The sequence below is a fragment of the Gossypium raimondii genome, chromosome 6, assembly GCF_025698545.1.
Source record: "Gossypium raimondii isolate GPD5lz chromosome 6, ASM2569854v1, whole genome shotgun sequence".
NCBI lineage: Eukaryota > Viridiplantae > Streptophyta > Magnoliopsida > Malvales > Malvaceae > Gossypium > Gossypium raimondii.
Window position 1 is genome coordinate 37,975,491 of NC_068570.1, and position 21,365 is coordinate 37,996,855.

At 34.3% G+C, this 21,365-nt stretch overlaps 1 protein-coding gene and 1 long non-coding RNA gene across 4 annotated transcripts; one reads left to right on the forward strand and one right to left on the reverse strand.

Moving 5' to 3' along the window:
- Positions 1–1,259: 1,259 nt before the first annotated feature.
- On the reverse strand, positions 1,260–5,080 carry LOC105773549 (uncharacterized). 3 transcript variants are annotated; one of them, XM_012595541.2, is made up of 3 exons: positions 4,917–5,080; positions 2,594–2,863; positions 1,260–2,495 (listed from the first exon to the last, which is right to left on the reverse strand). In XM_012595541.2, exons 2-3 carry the CDS (start codon positions 2,832–2,834, stop codon positions 1,477–1,479), a joined length of 1,260 nt encoding a protein of 419 aa, XP_012450995.1. In that variant the 5' UTR covers positions 2,835–2,863; positions 4,917–5,080; the 3' UTR covers positions 1,260–1,476. The 3 variants fall into 3 exon arrangements, with proteins under 3 accessions (XP_012450995.1, XP_012450996.1, XP_012450993.1); XM_012595542.2 differs by having other exon boundaries at positions 2,594–2,860; positions 4,917–5,077; XM_012595539.2 differs by having other exon boundaries at positions 2,594–2,942; positions 4,917–5,051.
- A 774-nt stretch (positions 5,081–5,854) lies between these two features.
- On the forward strand, positions 5,855–9,987 carry LOC128041667 (uncharacterized). Its single transcript, XR_008196618.1, has 2 exons — positions 5,855–6,046; positions 9,748–9,987. It is a non-coding gene; the product is annotated as an uncharacterized LOC128041667 (long non-coding RNA).
- Positions 9,988–21,365: the final 11,378 nt, after the last annotated feature.

Here is a 21,365-nt window from a genome sequence, read left to right on the forward strand (position 1 = left end):
AATTCGCAAAAATTAATAACATTTCATAAAATTTGATATATTTTTCGCAAATCAAACATAAAAAACGTTCTTTCTCTAACAGTAACTTCTAGGAAAAGTGATCATTATATAGAGGCATTATCGCATCTGGTGAAAATGAAGAAGTATTTGAAAGAGAAGTCAAGGTGCATGGCTAGCCCAATGGCTTTTATTTGAAACCACCTCACTTTCCAATCTAAATCCGACAACTTTGAAGACCAACCGACCCAAGTTCACCTCCATGTACCTCTCAAATCTTATTTCTATTTCCAATATCAACGTATATAAGGTTGCATATCGTAAAATCGGATATTCTTAAATATTTTATAATATTTTCCGTATACTTAATAATATTTAAATTAATTTGTTAATAAGATATTCACGTTATAAGAACTTAAATGTTTAGGTTGGAATATCTTCATGTGTAATTTATACGTAGATTTTAATCTAAATATTTATTTTATAATTTTAATGATTAAAGTTAGTGGTTAAAGAGCTTTTTTGATGTATTTTATAATTTTTATATATTTTTATATTTTTAATAAATTTTAAATGCTTTTTTATATTTTTATTAAAGTTTAAAATATTTTATAACTTTTACTGATTTTTATTTTTTAATTTTTTGTCACATGTCACATCGTGATTTTTAATTTTTTGTCATATGTCACATCGTGATTGTGACACGAAATTGCTTTAACTGAAAAAAGTTTGGAACAATTACCTTTAAAAATCAACTGTTAAAGTTTACGATCAAAGAGTCTTTTGATGCATTTTGGCAATTGAGTGTCAAAAAAAAACAAAAACTTAATTGTTTTTTTTTAAAGTTTGATAGTATTTTTGGTGCATTTTAACAATTCAAGTACTCAATTAGGTGGAAAAAGACAACAACAGTGATTTAATTGCTTTTTTTTTTTGAAAAAGTTTGATAATATTTTTGATATATTTTGACAGTTCGAATACTCAATTGAGTGTAAAAAAACATAATGACTTAATTTATTTTTTAAATTTGAAGACTTTTTTTTATGTCTTCTCAAAGTTAAAGTAGCTAATTGAATGAAAAAAAATATATTTAAAAAACATTTAAGACTTTTTCCATCCTTACCTTTGGATCACCACAATAATAAATGTAACTTCGTTTGAATCCTACCTCTAATGCACACGCTTAAGGTATTGTTGGCTACGGTAAATCCTTTAGGTACTTGGTATTATGATCACAACATTCCAATAAGACACAATTATAGTTGCAAAGAAAACACTATTATATCTACATATTTAGAGCAAACCTTGTGACTTTCTATACATTTTGTTTCAAAATCAGAAGCCATTCACAGTTTTAATCACAAAAACTTCCAAAACCAGCCTATACAATCTAGCATTTATTAAAACCCAGTTCATGATAATCATCAAACCAACCATACCAAAACGAAATTACCTTTCCATTATTTAACACACGCTCACTTACCGGCCTTCTTGCGAGACCCGACTCTGTGTTGAATCCGACCCGCTTCTACCCAATTCCTCCCCACCCGGCACCACCATTCCTGAGTAAACTGGCACTGGACCCGCATTTCTAACTCCATAATATATAGGTTGTTTCACACCATCAGGAGCCACTCTTAATGCGGGATCATAAGGGTCCACGTGCGTTACTGGCCTGTATGCTTGACCCACACCAGCAACCGGCTGATGATACCCAACCGGTATTTGACCCGTTGACATTGGATACTGCTGGACATACTGTGGCCGGATTTGAACAGGTTGAACCTGCGGATTTCCGGATTGAGCTGGACCCGGAACATAATATACAGGTATTTGTTGAGCGGGAGGTACAGAGTAATGAGAACCCGGAATATAGTGCCACATGGGACTACCCGAATATGCCGTTGGCTGCAAAACGGGTTGCTCCACCAAGCTCTCTGTTTGATTCTGCTTTGACTCAAAACCCGGTTCGGGGTTATCTGGTTTAGTCTTAACCGGTGGCAGATCTGGCATTGAAGGTATAACAACTGGAGCTGATGAGGTGGAACAAAAGGGCGATGAAGAAACAACCGGGGCCGGCGAACCCGGGTCCGAAACCGAGACATTCTCATGCAAGAGCTGACGTGTACTTAATTTCGGGCCACGGGGTTGGGCCTCATCGGAGTTATCCAACCCGAATAAATAATCGGGTACCTCCGATACAATCGAGGAAACCTCGGAACGGCCGCGTTCGAGACCAGATGCATTGGCTCCACTGTTAAGAGCGTCTAAGAACCAGTGCTCACGATTAACCGAACCGTCCAAAAGTGAGCTGATGCTACTGGTTCGAGAGTCTTCGCCTTTGGAGAAAAGAAAAATCCGCAACCGAGGGTTATGATTCTGTGCTAGCCGATCATATTCTTCCATCATGTTCTCGAGATCCTCATCGGTCGTCACTGAAATCAACGCGTCAAGATCCTCGTTTGGAAGCTGATACTTAACACTCACGTTGGCAATTCCTAACCACAAAACAAAAGTCAGATCAGATTAAAATCAAATATGACGTCATTAAAAAATAAAAACAAGGAAAATCCATTCTCTTTTGTTGTTGGATTACCTGAGAGTTTAGAGAGCTTTGTGAGGATGGCTGCGAAGGAGGTGGAACGATGGATGGCAACGATGCGGGTATCACCACCGGCATAACGGAGCTGATTATCATGTGGACGTGGAAGGATCTTTCCGCCGAAACTGCACATGAACCGTACACGGGCATCATGAGGAGCATGGTGCTCGGAGCGTGGAGAGGACGCGACGGAATCGGTGGTGGAGTCCAACTCAGAGAGGTGGTGAGACGACATGTTGATGAGGTGGTAGTTACCTGTTGCTGCTATAAGCACAACGGATAAAAGCAAAGTGAGACGGAGTGCGTTGAATTCTGCGTTGAAGAATGTCTTAGCTTTTGAAGGCTGAATAAATCAGGAGAAGTGGCTGTGAGAAATCAGATATGACAGAAGAATCGGGACCCTTGTTTCAGATAGTTCTACAGCAGTTGACCACACATGATCGCTTTTCAGTAATTTAAAGTGGGCGGTTGTGGGCCGCTCGTGGGATTGGAAAGAGATATTAAAGGGAATTGTTTGTGGAATGGGCTTCTTTGAGGCATAAAATAAAAATTAAAGAATGACCCCACTCGACAGGCCGAATGGTTTTAAACCACAAATAATCATTTTTGAGTTACTTACTAATAATAGCTAATCCATGATGTTATTTTTTATTAAAAAACCATGCACTCGCCATATTTGTTACGAAAAAATAGATTTTTTTTCAAATAAAATATTATTTGGGTCCTCATTTCATTTATTGACCTTGTATAAAATTACACATTACAAGTGGATCAAATATAAATTATTTGCTAAAATGTTAATATTTAATACATTAATAGTATATAATTTTATGAATTTTAATAAATTAGATGATATACCATTTAAAGTTTTTAAAATTAAATTCACTTTATTGCGTTTCAAATAATTGTTTTATAATTTCATTAATTATAAAATTATATACAGTTAATTTATTAAATATAAATAAATATAAATCTTTTACTAAAGAGTTAATATTTAATGTATTCAAGATAGTTATTCAAATAGTTGAGGTAGTTGCTAATAGTAGCTAACCCATGACGTTAATTTTCATTAAAAACCATCCACTTGCCATATTTGTTGCTCAAGATTTAGACAAATAATTGGTTTCTTTTAATATATAAAATAAAATAAAACCTTGCATGTATGATCAAGGTAATATAAAATTATATATTATAAATCAATCAAATATAAACCCTTTGCTAAAATGTTAATAATTTACCCAATAATTTTATGCATTATCAATAAACTAAAAGTTAACATATCATTTAAAGTTTTTACAAATAAATCTACTTATGTTCATTTTAAATAGTTGTATCATAATTTCATACATAGATAATATATAAAATTAAAAATTAAAAATATTCGATATACTACTAGTAAAATTTAAAAATTTCTAAATAAAATTGGGTCTATATAAAGTATAGTAAAATTAAAAATTATATAAAAAATGAGACATTTGACAAATTTATAATATTATTTGTAAAGTTAAAAAAGTAGATTGTTAGCATACCAAATACTCAACAGTCTTTATTATATATAAATTTTGAGTAAGTATTTGATATATTGGCAATATACTTTTCTTTATTTCACAAAAAATTTACATACATTTTTTCTAAATAACTAATTTTAAATATTTTACTATATTTTTATATAACACTTATCAACTCTCAAATATTATTTATAAAGTCTAAAACTACACTAAAAGTGTACTAAATATTGTCCAATAAACTTTTTCTAACGAGTTAACATGTGCATTAAGGATGTATAATTTTATGGATTAAGATAAGTAATCATCTAATTTTTTTTTTAAATAAATGAGTTGAAAGAAAAATTGTTTGTTGAACTTTTTTTTTCTCTTTTAGACCAACCTTTTCTACCGACGATGATGACACAGATTCCCGAGAATCATACATAGAAGGTGAAACCCAGTCGGGCGAGGTATGGCTGGACCCGGTAAGAAAGGGGTCTCAGCTAGAAAGCCGTGAAATCAGACACTAAATCTAATCGCCAAAACCTTTACTTTTTTTCCAGGCAAATAGCAAGAGATTCGTGACTGTTAAATCACGGCGAGAAAAGAATAAAAAGACGAAAACAACATCAATCCACGATATATATCATCTTTCTTTTTCCACCCCAAAAACGCCACTACCAATCAAATCTAATACCATCTGGAAACATAAAACAAAGTATTCTCATCTCCATCTATCCTCAAGGATCAAACTTGAATTTATATTATGATGAAATGGCAGAAGATCAAATACCCAAAACCAATCAAAAAGGAAGATCAAACATACTTACCAGTGATAAAATGAATTGAGGAAGGAGGTGTGGGCCGGCAGCGATAACTTGTCTTCAATCTTTTTCCACAGAACGGAGTTGAAAGTGCGGGGATTTGAACATGTAGGGACAGCGGGCAAGGCAACTACATGCTGCTCTGGGGCCCAGCTGTTACTGTCAGATAGTAGGCAGCAACGTGGCCACGAGTCAGCCCCCTTTTTGTCCCTGAGTTAATGCTATCCTCACGGACTTTCGTCTAGTGTTTCTTTACTACCCAGTCGTGTATTATTTTATTTTTATATATGGACGTCGCTCAAAAAGTTGCATGCAATAAATTGTCAGGGAGTGTTTCGTTGGTAAGTGGTAACCGTATTTTTCAGGTTCCAATGTACAAAATCATCTTCGATATTATTATAATTGGGATAATTTCAATAATACCTACAGCATGTTTGGTTGAAGGTAGAGGTGTTCATGGGTCGGATCAGATTGGGCTCAAAAAATTTTTTTGGCCCGCATCCTAGGCCCAGGCCCGACCCGACATATGAGCCTGAAATTTTGTCCAGGCTCGGCTCAAAAAAAAATTTCTAAGCCTGAGCCCGAGCCCGGCTCGGCCTGGTCCGTTTTTAATAAACACTAAAAGTTTATTTTAAAAATAAAAAATTATTTTAAAAATATTTTAAAATAAAAAAAATAAAAAAATATATTTATTATATTCGGGCCGGGCCAGGTCCGGGCCAAAAAAGTGGTGCCCGAGGCCCGACTCGTTTTCTAAATGGGCCTCGTTTTTTTACTTAAACTCATATTTCGGATCTATATTTTTATCCGAACCTTTCCATATTTCGGAGGGGCCATCGGGCAGGGCCGGGCCGCCCGGCCCATGAGCACCTCTAGTTGAAGGTAATGGCTATGTCATTACCTGCCTATTACGTTTAAATGTTTGGTTGAAGGGAATAGTCTATTACGGTTGTATTCCATTACGGGCTTAAGTAGAAAAATTTAGAGATTTCTATTCCCTTCCCTCTTCACCTTTACCCATTCATTCCCATATCAACCCTATTTTACCCTCACAAATTCTCACCTCAAAAACACTCAACGGTAGCCATTTCTTGCTTCCTCCGACTCCGGTATTCCATCCCTTCATCCAAGGTCAGGTAAACATTTTTTGGTGTTCTTGTTAATTTTGTATTTGTTTATGGTTTAAGGTAAATGACGAAATTCTAATTTTTTTCCCTTCTTTTATTTTATTTTTTTAGATTTTTTTACTTGATTGATCATCTGGATGTTTATGGGTTGTCGGTGCGGTTGATTTGGGGTTTCGGATTATAGTTTAGGGTTGTGAATTTCCTTTTTCTTTTAAATTACTTATTTTAAGTTGATTGATGGAACCTTGTGTTGGTAATAATTTTCGACTTGGTCGTAAGATCGGCAGTGGCTCTTTTGGAGAGATCTATCTGGGTTCGTCCCATGCTTTTTTTCTCCCTTTACCTATTTGAGTGTAAGTTGGTGTTTTTTTTTTTTATAATCTCCCTTTTTAGGTACGAACATTTAGACCAACGAAGAGATTGCCATTAAGCTTGTGAGTAGTCTTTGTTTAAAATTTACTTTCTATTTTTCTTGATTTTCTTGCTTTTTGGTTGTTTTCTTGTATGGTGACTGTAGTTTGTTGCTTTTAAGTTTTAACATTCTAAAAAGTAGCGATGTAATTGCTGCTCTGTTTAGGTTTTAACCTGACCTTGTTTCTATTAAATTTCATGTGTTAACTAATGTTTAGAACTTAGTGATACAGTCGAGCCATGTTGTCATAATGTTAAGGTAAGGAGTTGTGGAAATCTTTTATTCATTAGTTAGTTGGCTTCTAGCCGAAGTGCATGTGAAGGAGAAATTCTATTTCGATTTCTTTGAGGTGGTTCAGGGGAAGCATGGAAATTAATGTTTATCAATCAATCAATGATGCTTATAAGTTTCTGTCAAAAAAAAAAGGCTTCATATAAATGTTTAAGTGGTGAAAAGCCTTTGGAGGAACTGCCCCTAGCAAAAAAAAAAAAAAAACAAAAAACAAAAAACAAAAGAAAAGAAAGAAACGCTGCGACTGATTTTTCAAAAGCTATGAGATCTGAGGCCTTTCTCATTTCCTTCTACCACTTTTTGCAAAATACCCATTTTTTATATTTGATTCTTAAGTCATTCTTCTTTTACACCGTTGTAGTTTTGTGAAGAATGATGATGCAAGCACGGGGCTTTTGGCAGCTGTAATCCTGATGCAAATTTTCTATTAAGTAATTAGCAAAATGACAGATTGGCAGTGCGTTTTTCTCATTGGGATGTCTTGTTTGAGTTTTTTTGGCTTACTTGGTCTGTGAATGTTGCCAATCCCACTGAATATATCTTATTTGCAGTTTACAATATAAAAATGCATAGTCTTTGTTGCTAGGTCTAGTAATTGATACCTCTCTTGGAACAACTCAGATAAAGCTTTGTCTTTCCTAAATGCAAAATGTATTTGCTTTGGGACAGGCATGTTAAACTTTGTTAGGCCTTTTATGATGCGCTTCATGTGTCGATTTCATCAATTGTAGCATCTTTCTCTTCTTAAATTGCTACTTTGAAGCATTGAAAATTTAGTTGCCTGAGAGTCACTCTTTTTCTTGTGTAACCTGAATTAGTACTTTCCATGTTTATTATTTGCTTATAAATTATAAAAAATATGTTATCTGGTAATCCTTATTGTTCATCTTGGTTCTACTGAAGCTAGATACTCAATCTGTCATTGGTTTTGATACTATCTTCTTAGTATATGTTTACAAGAATTTCAGAGGCTCTGACTATGGCCAATGACGAGTTTTTAACATAGCAAATAATGGTCAAATGTAGATCACTCTACATGAGTATTTGTTAACTTGCAGAGGCATACCAATTATTCGATATGCGGTTAGCATGTTTCTTTGATAGATTGATTTGTTTTAAGATGTATTACTTGTGCTTTAATTTTGTATAAAGTTGGTTTCTTATTTTAGTGTGTATATTGAAGATGGATGTTGTTATTTTCCATGTCAAATCGATCGTGGGTGTTAAGCTAGCCAGGTTTTTTACTACTTTCTTTCTTGATGAATTAGTTAGTTTGTGACTGATTAGAGGATTATGTCCGACATTTTTAGTTTAATTTTCACCTTTGTCCCTGCCTTCTGTTTGAGTATTTTAATTTGATCTATGTTTTAGTTAAATGAGTGGTTGAAGGTAGCAACAAGTAGGGGAAAAATATCACTCAAGGTTGTGCTAAGGTAGCAACAAGACAATATATACATGTTAAACTACATTTACAATTTGGATTTGATCTTTTTACTTTAAACAAGAACATTTTGGTTATATTTAATTTTCGATATGTTTTTATTTTTGATATGTTTCATTTAAAACTATTGTAATCTTTTAATATATTTTAAACTATTTTTATTTTCGATATCTTTAATTTATGTTATATTTAATTTTGGTCTTCAAACAATGTTTTATGTTACTTATATTGTTTGATTAAAATTATAATTAACATTACAAAAATTATCTCAATAAACGAAACAAAAAAAGTAAGTACAATGCTACAAACAAATCATGTTATGGTAAGAATGTAATGTATATGGAGTTTTAGATTTTATTTAAATACAAATAATAATCCAATCTTTTAAAATACATAATTTTTAAGATATTTAACACACTATATACCTATAATCGAATTGAATTAATACAAAATGAAAAAATTAAGACATTATTTTCTTTTCTAATAAAAATTATTAAATTCATATTATTTTTTCATTTAGTGACTATGAATAATTTAGTGACTATGACTATGACTATGACTCAAGGAGACAACTCGAATGAACTATAAATAATAATGGGATTGTAGAGAATGTTGCATATGAACATGAAATATATTAAATTAATGATTAAATTTATTTATTTAAATTCGAAAATTCAAATACTGAAGCTAGATCGAGGAAAAGAAAAGTTCTGGATTAGTAGATTTTTACATACAAACAAGTATCGAGGTAAGTTTATGTAACTTGAATTATATTCTTAAATGCTTGAAATATATTTTCTTGATGTGAATATGATTTGGATGTTTATTGTATGATAATTGATGAAATATTGATATTCTTGATGAAAAGAGAAAATAAATCCCGGTTGAATGAAAGGACAATTCGATGGATCTTTGAAAAGGAATTGACGGTAAAAAGGATCTAACCCGGACGGGTGATCTTATCCTGATATAGCACTCCCGAATAATATGTGGAAAATGGATTTAGCCCGGACGGGTAATTCGAATTAGGGTCTGAATTTATCTTAGACTGGTAATTCAAATCCAAGCTCATTAGAGTAATTGTCATTGCAGGGATTTAGCTTGGACTGGTAATCCCGACAATACTCTATGAGTTTATATTACAGGGGATTTAGCCTGGATTGATAATCCCGCTGTGAGGATGAAGTTCGCAGGAGTGTGCTCTCTGAAATGGAAATGTGTGCACATGAATATGAATTGACGGATCTTGATTTGTACACTAAAGTGTACCCCTGAAAATCCATCGAAATTTAGAGAAATTCAACGGGATAAATATGGAAAAATAATAAGGAAATGGAAATCATGGTATTGATGAGCTCATCAATCATGGTATTTATATTATTGATACATGGAAATTATTGAACTAACTTAAATATTGAGTTTGTGCATGTCAAGGGAATAATGCATTGAATGGATGTATGAATGTTTATTGCATTGTATTGAAAATATTAAGGAAGTATAATTCTTATTACATGAGCTTACTAAGCACAAATTGCTTACCCTGTTTCTTTTTCCCCTGTGTTGTAGTGTTAAGAGCTTGAAGGTTGGATTTGGTCGGAGACGCATCACACTATCAACCTCAAGATCTCGGTATATAAAGACACTTTATTTTGGAAATCAATGGCATGTATAAGCTAGTAAAGTAAATGTTAATTTGAAATGAATGTATGGTTAGGCATTAGTATGGCTAACAAATTGTGATTTTGGTATGTGATGAGGTTGTCTTATGAATATGTTAAATCTATCATAAAAATATGTTGAAATGGATTGGTTGTGTTGGATTGGTCTCGATTTAAAATTGCAGGGAAGATTAGATATTTATAAAAGGGTTATATTGAGTTCATAAAAAAAAAGACTTTGGGATTTTGCGAAAAATTTCTTATGGTTTCGATTTAATCCCGGTTTGGTCTCGATGTATGTTTTGGGCTTCTGAGGCCCATCCAAGGGATGTCATGACATGTTTTGATAAATGAATAGTATTTAACTCGTAATAACAAAAAAATTATTTGGTAAAATTTGGTAATGTTTCATAACCTATTTCGACGACGAATACGGGTAGGGGGTATTACATTTGTTGGTATCAGAGCTTTGATTTAGTCGGTTCTCGGATCGACGTCATGACATGTTTTGATAAATGAATAGTATTTAACTCGTAATAACAAAATATTTATTTGGTAAAATTTGGTAATGTTTCATAACCTATTTCGACGACGAATACGGATAAGGGGTATTACATTTGTTGGTATCAGAGCTTCGATTTAGCCGGTTCTCTGATCGACGTAGCAAATACGGGATTAGCTATACATGCCATTTAAATTATTATTAATAGTGTGATATCTCCTGACCATTTGAAATGTGAATTTTCTTATAGTAAATGTCTGCTGACCGAGCTCAACCCGAGGAAGCCGAGAGTCATGCTCCGGCTTTAGAACAAAGAGAAGTTGAAGCTACTAGTAGTAGAAGGTCCGAGACAAGGGACCAAAGTGAAGAGGCTAAAATGGCCTTCTCTCAAATGATGAATGAATGATTTACTCAGTATATAAAAACTAACCCTGTAGTGCAACAAGCTGAAGCTCCTCCTCCTCCACCGGTTCTCGAGATTCCACAGGGTACAGGTACTAAATCTATCAGAAAAGGGAAAGCTCCGGTTGATAAAATTAGAAAATATGGGGCAAAAGAATTCAGAGCTGCAGTTGATGATGATCCCGAACGGGCTGAGTTTTGGTTAGAAAATACTATTCGAGTTTTAGAGGAATTATCTTGCACACCATAAGAGTGTCTGAAATGTGCAGTATCATTGCTAAAAGATGCAACTTACCATTGGTGGAATACTAAAGCTTCAGTTGTTCTGAAAAAAGAAATTACATAGGAATTCTTTCAGATTGAGTTCAGAAAGACATATATTAGTCAGAGGTTCCTCGATCGGAAGAGAAAAGAATTTCTTGAGCTGAAACAGGGTAACAGATCAGTATTTGAGTATGAAAGAGAATTTGTCCGATTGAATAAATATGCTCAGGAATTGGTACAATCAGAAGCCGAAATGTGCAAACGATTCGAAGAAGGGTTGAATGAAAAAATTAAGCTACTAATCGGAATTCTTGAAATTCGAGAGTTTGCTACATTGGTAGAGCGAGCTTATAAAGCAGAAGAGTTTAGCAAAGAAAAGAAACAGGCTGAGAGGGAAGCACAAATTCTTAGTAAAAGATCGATGGAAAAATCCCAATTTTCTGCATCAAAGAAATTGAAGAAATACCAGGATCGCTCTACCTTAGCTACTAGGTATTCGGGTAGAGAGCGAGGTTTTCAACGCACTAATCCAAGACCTTCCACTCCATCAATGACCAGTGTTGGCAGTGTTGGTACCCCTAAGCTGAGATGCCAGTACTGTAATAAAATTAATTTTGGTGAATGTCGATTAAAGAGCGGGGCTTGTTACCGATGTGGTTCTTTTGATCATTTCCTCAGAGATTGTCCAGAAAGGGGTGAAAAAGAAGCTGAACAGACATCGAAGCTGAGTAATCCAGTTTCGAGGGGTAGACCACCTCGACCATTTGGTAATGTAAGCGGTAGCCGAGGAGCTACGAAAGACACTGCAGGTAGGCCTAAGGCACGAGCACCTACTAGGACATATGCCATCCGTGTTAGAGAAGATGCTTCAACACCCGATGTTATTACTGGTACATTTTCTTTACTTGATACTGATATTACTACATTGATTGATCCTGGTTCTACACATTTATACATATGCACAAACTTAGTATTTGTTAAAAATTTATCTGTTGAATCTACTGAATTTGTGGTTAAAGTCTCGAACCCCCTAGGTCAGTTTGTGATAGTCGATAAAGTTTGTAAAAATTGTCCACTGATGGTAAAAAGGTATTTGTTTTTCGGTTGACTTGATGTTATTGCCTTTTGATGAGTTCGATGTGATATTGGGTATGGATTGGCTAACTCAGAATGATATAGTAGTAAACTGTAAACAGAAATATATTGTGCTGAAGTGTCAAAATGGAGAATTACTTCGAGTTAAATCTGATCAGACAGGAGAATTATCTAACGTGATTTTGGTTATGACAGCTTAGAGGTGTGTCAGAAAAGGGTATGATGCTTATTTGTCATATGTGCTAGACACTAAGGTATCTGAGTCAAAGATACAGGCAGTGCCAGTTGTATGTGAATTTTTCGATGTGTTTCCATAGGAATTACCGGGGTTGCCACCAGAAAGAGAAGTGGAATTTTCTATAGATCTGATTATGGGAACTACCCCAATCTCCATAGCTCCGTATCTTATGGCTCCTACGAACTTAAAGGAGTTAAAGGCACAGTTGCAAAAACTTGTTGACAAGGGTTTTGTCCGAACAAGTCATTCACCTTGGGGTGCTCCGGTTCTATTTGTGAAAAAGAAGGACAAGTCCTTAAGATTATGTATTGGTTACCAACACCTGAACAAAGTCACTATAAAGAATAAGTACCTATTGCCTCGGATTGACGATTTGTTTGACCAGTTGAAGGGTGCCACTATATTTTCAAATATGGATCTCTGATCGGGCTACTATCAGTTACGGGTAAATGAGTTAGATGTACCGAAAACAACTTTCAGAACCAGGTACGGGTATTATGAGTTTCTTGTTATGCCGTTTGGGCTGACTAATGCACTTGCAGTATTTATGGACCTGATGAATTGGATATTCAGACCGTACTTAGACTGGTTAGTGCTAGTTTTTATTGATGATATCTTGGTCTATTCCCAAGATGAAAATGAGCATGCAGAACATTTGAGAATTATGTTGCAAATTCTGCAAGAGAAGCAGCTATATGCTAAATTCAGTAAATGTGATTTTTGGCTTTGAAAAGTGGGTTTTCTCGAACATATTGTATCTGCGGAAGGCATCAAGGTAGATTCGAGTAAAATCTCAGGTATTGTCAATTGGAGTCCACCGAAAAAAGTATCTGAAGTTAGAAGTTTCTTGGGTTTAGCTGGTAATTATCAGAGATTTGTGCAGGGATTTTTTATGATAGCTTCTTCGATGACCCGTTTATTACAGAATGATGTTACATTAGAGTAGACTGATGAATGCTAGCAGAGTTTCGATCGATTGAAAGATTTGTTGACGAAAGCACCTGTGTTGGTACAACCTAAACCGGGTAAAGAATTTATTTTTTATAGTGATGCATCATTAAATGGTTTAGGTTGTGTCTTGATGCAAGAAGGTAAAGTTATAGCCTATGCTTCGAGACAACTTAAGACACATGAAAGAAATTTCTCGGTGCATGATCTTGAATTACCTACTATTGTATTTGCATTAAAAATATGGCGGCATTACTTGTATGGTAAGAAATGTCATATATTATACTGATCATAAAAGTCTGAAATATCTGATGACACAAAAAGATCTGAATTTGAGACAGCGTAGATGGCTTGAATTGATAAATGACTATGATTTGATTATTGATTACCATCCGGGTAAGGCTAATGTTGTTGCTGATGCTTTAAGTCGAAAATCTCTATTTGCTTTGCGAGCTATGAATGCCCGATTGTCTTTGGTTGATGATGGTTCAGTCGTAGTTGAGTTAAGAGTTAATCGACATTTCTACAACAAATATATGAAGCTAAGAAAAATGATGAGAAGCTATAGGCTAAACGGGTACAATGTGAGTCAGGTAGTGATTCAGAATTTCAAATTGGGACTGATGGTTGTTTATTATTTAGAGGCAGAGTATGTGTACCGAAGAATTCAAAGCTTGTACAGAAGATTTCACACGAGGCACACCATGGTATTATGTCCGTACATCCGGGAGGTAATAAAATGTATAATGATTTGAAGAAGATGTACTGGTGGCCAGGTATGAAACGTGATATTTCTGAGTTTGTATCAAGATGTCTAATATGTCAACAGGTCAAAGCAGAACATCAGGTACATTTGGGATTGCTCCAGCCAATTATTATACCGGAATGGAAATGAGAAAGAATTACTATGGATTTTGTGTCAGGATTACCATTGTCACCGAAGAAGAAAGATGCCATTTGGGTGATCGTTGATCGATTAACAAAATCAACACATTTTATCCCGGTACGTATGGATTATTATCTTGATAAATTGGCTGAACTGTATATATCTGAGATTGTCAGGCTACATGGAGTGCCAATCTCCATTATCTTTGATAGAGATCCCAGATTTCGTCTCGTTTCTGGGATAAATTGCAAGAAGCCTTGGGTACTCAGTTGTATTTCAGCATTACATTTCATCCTCAGATAGATGACCAATCTGAGCGTGTAATTCAGGTATTGGAAGATATGCTCCGATGTTGTATATTAGAGTTTAAAGGTAATTGGGAGAAGTATCTACCTTTGATTGAATTTGCTTAAAATAACAGTTATCAATCCAGTATTAAAATGGCTCCGTATGAAGCTTTGTATGGTAGAAAATGTAGATCATCGTTATATTGGACAGAGCTTAGTGAAAAGAAGATACATGGGGTTGATTTGATCCGGGAAACAGAAAAAAAAGTAAAAGTGATTCGGGATAGTCTAAAAGTAGCCTCCGATCATTAAAAGTCATATGCCGATCTTAAATGAAAAGAGATTGAATTTCAGGTGGGTGATAAGGTATTCCTAAAAGTGTGTATGCTATGACGGTATCGATCAGATCCTTCACATGTTATTTCTCCGACAGAAGTAGAGATTTAGCCGGATATGACTTACAATGAAGAACCGGTCAATATATTGGCACGGGAAACAAATGAGCTTAGAAATAAAAAGATAAACTTGGTGAAAGTATAATGGCAAAAGCACGGGATAGAGGAAGTGACATAGGAACCGAAGGAGGCAATGAGGAAACAATACCCGAACCTATTTACTGGTAAGATTTTCGAGGACGAAAATCCTTAAGGGAAGAGAGTTGTAATGGCCTAAATTAAAGGTTATCGAAACAGTGGTTTCGTAACCACAAATCTGATTTAAAGAGAAATTTATTTTAATATTTTTCATGAATATTGATATGATAGGAAAATCGTATAAAAATATTGATAGAAAAATTTTACCGATTTAGTGGTTAGTTAGAAAAGAAATTATTAAAGAAATTAGGTAAAAATAAGGTATCGAGACCTTGATCTCGTAAAACCGAGTCAGAAATATTTTTATAAATATTTATGAAGTGTTAGTAATATGGTATTAAAATTTCGTTAGAAAATTTCTACGTTTGGGTAGTTAATTAAGTGAAAAGGACTAAATTGAAAAAGGTGTAAAAATTACTAGAAGGATTAAATAGCTCAATTGTTAAATGAGGAGGGATATAAATTGCAAATAAGCCCAAAAGGAGATATTTTGGGCTGCATAAGCTGAAAAAAATCAGGAGAATTGGTGAAATAAGGGAAAAATGGGAAAATAACAAAATTTACTAAAATAAAAATGGGACCAACTTGTAATATCTAGAATTCTCTTCATATTTTCTTCATTTTCATCAGTCAAAAATGTCCTAAGGGTTTATTCAAGCTGGTATTTCGTAATTTTTACACCAAGTGAGTTAATCCTTGCATTTTTCTTGTAATTTTTGTGTTTCTAAGACTTTTACAACTACGTCTTATTACTAAATTCATTAGTTTTTTATTTCATGGATGAAATTGAAAGTCACCATGGTTGAGTGTTGTAATTGTATGATGAAATAGCATGAAATTGAAGTTTTAATTTGTTTATGAGATGATTTTATTAGGTAATTTCAATAGAAATTGTTTTGTAGGATCTAATTGTGAAAAAGTTTGGAATCAAAGTCTAGTGCTAAAATTCTATTTTCCAAAGGTTATAAAGTAGTTTAAAGTGATATAATAAAGTGTTAATTGAGAAAAATCATCTCAATTGAGAGGTTAATTGAGCAGGGACGAAATTATCATTTATTGAAAGCTTAAGGGAAAAATGGTAATTAACATCATGTACTAAAACAGTTTTGGACAGCAGCAGTAGGTTAACTTTTAAAAATCACCATAAATTGTGAAAATTTAATTAGAGGATGAATAAAATATGACATTAAATCTTATTTAGTCTAGTTTCATATAGAAGAAACGGTGTAAGCAATAGAATTGTAAATCATGAGATATAATAGGTTTTGTGAGAAAATGTCAGAATGATTTCGGGTTCCCCTATTCTGACTTTGAAAAATCATCAAAAATTAGATAAAAATAATTAGAGGCTTAAATTTATATTTTAAAATCCTTAATGAGTCTATGTTCAAAATAAACAAACAAGAACATCATCTGAATCATGTACTAGAAGATAATTAATTTTTAGTGAAAAAGGGTCAAAACTGTTATAAACATATTAAATCGAGTTATAAAATTTCATCCAAATTAAAAACTTTCAAATTATTATCTTGAATCGCTAATTAGGGTTTACGAGGCCCAATACATACCCATTCATATGCTCAATATATCCGTTAAATCAATCCAATATTGAAGAATCCACTTTAAGTTAGAATCAATATTAATCACAATCATAAATCTTTTCATGTTATTTTCATATATCACTAACTGAACTTTGAATGTCAATTTACGAATATGTAATTCACTAACACATTCTGGTATACACAATGTTTAATTGATGAAATCATTTAATTGAGCTAAATTTCATATTCACTCCAAATTTTCTTCTATATCCATAAATGCTTTCACTTACCATTTACCTAACCAATTTCTCAAACCAAGCTATCACACAACAATAATACATCACCTATGCTTCATGAATTCAATGTTCGAATCTTATCACCATCAAATCCATGTCATTCGAATACTTAAAGTTTATTCAAGCATATATTATTATGTTTCATATACCAAGCATATGTCAAAATTACGAATACGCAATCAATTTATTTGTCATTTATTTGACTAGAAAATTAATCTCAAAATTCATAACATTGCGTTACTTAAGATATGCCATAAAACACTCCTTTAACATAAACTAGCACCATGGCCGAATTTTTAGTATGCTATTTATTCCCCTTTTTCCGAATCACATAGCAAAATATTACAAATATGTATATATTTGAATACTATAATTATGCATCAACTTACCAACATGAGTTAATTCATGAGGCACTCATGACATCATTTCATGCCAAATATACCACACGCATATGCTATGAAACTTTATTTTCTCTCATAAGCTTACCATGACCAGTAATGCACCAATATAAGCATCACTCCTATTTCAACATTTATCGATTATAATTAGACATTTAACCAATTATACACAATTCATTCATATACTTTATTTTCCTCCTCCTCCTCTCCATCCCACATCCTTTATGTATATAACATGCTTAAATAGCATTATACATAATTTCACTATTCACTTATATTTAAATTCAAATCTGTCTAGTCGAGTTACACTCACTAAATTATTTTTATCTGGAGCTACAGAGGTCTAAATTAAGTTCCATTAATTTTCCCTAAAACTAGACTCACATATCTTCTTACCATAAAATTTTTAGAATTTTTGGCTTAGCCAATTAGTACAGTTTATTCTTTAAAGTCACCCCTGTTTCACTGCTCAACATCTCTGACCTCTCTTCACTAAAAATGAATTATCTCATTGTACAGAATTCAGATGATATTTACGTTTATTTCCTTTGAAGGATTCTAGGAATATAAATTATAACTCATAATTATTTTTGTACAATTTTTAATTATTTTCCAAAGTCAGAATAGGGGATTCCGAAATTAATCCAACCCTGCCTCACTAAAATTCAAATATCTCAAAATATATAACTCTTTTGCTTGCTATGTTTCTTTTATGTAAAAATAGACTCATTAAGCTTTCATTTCATATCTTATCCACTCTCTAATTCAATTTCCACCATTTTTGTTGATTTTTAAAAGTCACACTATTGTTACTATCCAAAACTGTTTTGTTGCTAATTTTACTTTTTCATAATTTCACCTTTTCACTTTCAATCATTATTCAATTCAATTCCACACATATATTCATAATTCAATCACCCTTAATCTTTACATGATCTCATGTATTTTCACTTAGTCAATTTCCCGATGAACACTTCGGAATAATAACAGATACACGATGGATTCAGCACACAACAACCACCCTTTGTAATCAATGATATCCGGTGGGATCAGCACATAGCAACCACCTTATAATTAATGATACCGGTTAACATAGTAGCTTGCACATAGTACTACACATGTGACCATCACTATCCGATGCACGTAGTAGCCTGCACATATAGTACTACACACGTGATCGAAGCTATCTGGTATGCATAGTAGCCTGCACATAGTACTACACATGCGACCTATCATTCCGGTACATGTAGTAGCCTGCACATAGTACTACACACGTGACCATCACTTTCACTTTCACATAGTGGCCTACACACAGTCCATGCCACACATGTGATCATTTCTGTCACTTCATTCGTATCCCTTTTTATTCCGAATGTTCAATCGAGAAATTTCTCACTTTTTCTCATTTTTTTCCATTTTCACTAATCAAAGTCAATTCCTTGTCTTTCTTGACTTATAATAACACATTTAACTTATTTAATACTCACATTATTCAATCCAGTACAAAAATCACATTTTGGCAAAATTACATTTTTGCCCCTAAAGTTTCACAAAATTATGATTTTGCCCCTAGGCTCGAAAATTAAACTCTATTCCTTTTCATTATGTTTTATGACATGTTGAAAATTTTTCCCTTCTATGGAAACATCAAATTCTCACTCTAACACTTATGAACATTAGGTATTTTTACCGATTCTGTCAATTTACTTGTTTTCACTTAAAATCGGCTAGCAAAAGTTATTTAACATAATTTCAAGCTTCATATTCTACCATAAAAAATCAAAATAAACACATTTCACCTATGGGTATTTTTCAAAATATGAACCCTAGGTTAAATTATTGCTAGAATAAGCTAAATCAAGTTACCAAGACTCTAAAAACGTAAAGAACATTAAAAAATGGGGCTCGAAATCATTTACTATGGAGCTTGGAAGCTTGAAAACCCTAAATATAGCTTCCCCCTTGCTGATTTCGCTCACCATGGAGAAGATGGAATTTTTTTTGGCTATTTTGGCCTTTTTAATTCTTTTAATTACTAAATGACCAAAATGCCCCCAACTTAAAAATTTCCTATTTCACTTATCTCTTGTCCATTTTTGTCCAACAAGTTAACTAATGGTCTAATTACCATTTAAAGACCACCAATTTAAAATTTCATAACAATTGGACACTTCTAACATGTAGAACTCAACTTTAGCACTTTTTACAATTTAGTCCTTTTGACTAAATTGAGTGTCCAAACGTCAAAATTTTCGAACGAAATTTTCACGAAATCAATTTGTGAAATCGTAAACCATAAAAATATAATGAAAATAATTTTTTTTCTTGTCAAATTTGTGGTCCCAAAACCACTATTCCGACTAGCCCAAAATTCGGGCTATTACATCTCCATCCAGTGCTAGCAAAATTCTGACTATTCTTTCTTTATTACCGCAAGATAGCTGTAGGGTCTCCATGTACTCCTCTGCATCGGGTTTTGCATCTCGATATTCTTCCCTCACATCTAGGTTGTCTAAATTGATGGCTTTTCTTGATGAGCTCTACTTCTCGATCAGAGTTTACTCTGCCGGCCTCATGGACAGCATGTGATAATGGCTCGTCATGTGGTGGTTGAATCATAAGAAGCCTACACTGGTACTTGTCGGGAACTTGATTTTCATACAGTAGGTCACCATCACCATCCTTGTCATTCGTATGATTGGTCTACCAAAGATGGTGTTATATGCCATCGGATGATCGACCACATAGAACTGGACACATTTTGTGGTTGTATGTTTACTATTGCTTAGAGTGACTGGTAATGTGATAGTTCCCCTTACATTGATAGGATGGTTCGTGAAGCCGTACAAAAGGCTGGCTGCGGATAGGGACTGCTCTTTTAAGCCCATTTTCTTGTATGCTCCCTAGGAGAGGACTTCTACTGTGCTGCCACTGTCGACAAGTATTCTCCTGACTTCGAACCCTATGATCTCAGTGGAAAGCACCATTGGGTCGTTCTTATTTTCGTCACGAATTAACTCGTCAGCACTTTCGAACTCGACACTCTATCGTTCCTAGTGTCAACAAGTTTTTTGTGGTATTGAGTGACATCACACTGCTCATGTGAGCTCGCGTCTTAGTACTTGACTGCATCTACTCATCGCTTGTGCCTACTATTACACGGATGGTTCCTCACACCCTTTGATTTCCTTTGGAGTCCGATCCCTGTGAACTCTGGCCCTGCTATAGACTTCTCCGGTTTATGAACTCAACAAGTTCGCCGTTCCAAACAGTTTCTTCTATGGCGTCCTTTAACGTGAAGCAATCTTCGGTTTTATGTCCTATGACATCGTGGAAGGCGCACCGATCCCTAGAATTGGTCCTTCTACCAGTACTTTACATCGAGGGCAGTTTAGGAAAGATGCCCAGACTCTTCACCTGGTTAAGGATGTAAGCTCGTGTGGCATTCAATAGGGTGTAAGCTTCGAACCTCCCTTAGGGGATGTAATGCATTGCGTGCTCTTGTTGGTGTCTCTGTGGGTTTCTGAGTGCATCACCTTAGGCTGAGGCCCTGTGCGGCCTATCAGTCTTGACCCTCAAAGACTGGTTGCTAGGGGATTGCCTAGCGCACTATCCTTCATTGTTCCTGGATTGTCTATCCTTCCTTTAAAAATTGACTCGTGAAACCCTCTTTATCTCTTCCACCTTCTCAAACTTATGAGCCCATTTGTATAGGTCAGCTAGGCTCTTCGACCTGTTGTCCGTGAACGAGTACTGTACATGGTCATTCTGCACCCCATGATGAAGGCATCTATTGCCTATTGGTCTTCTAAGTTTTTTGTGTTGAGCGTAGCTATGTAGAACCTCTTTATGTAATTTTGGAGGGACTCACCCTGTTTTCGCTTCATCGACATCAGCCCTATGGGTGTATTCGTGATTGTTCAGTAGGCCCGAAATCTTCCCAAAAACATTTTCCCTAGTTGTGAGAAGTTATGAACTGAGCCTTGTGGATGAAAAAGGTACCAGACCTTGGCGCTTGTTTTAAGCATTGTAGAGAAGGCTTTGCATTTTGCAGCGTCTGATTCTCCCAGCACATT

Coding starts and splice junctions, on each gene's coding strand:
- LOC105773549 (XM_012595541.2), bottom strand. CDS start 2,834: ATGTCGTCTCACCACCTCTCTGAGTTGGACTCCACCACCGATTCCGTC. Junction 2,496..2,593: donor AAAGCTCTCTAAACTCTCAG/GTAATCCAACAA, acceptor TTTTGTGGTTAG/GAATTGCCAACGTGAGTGTT.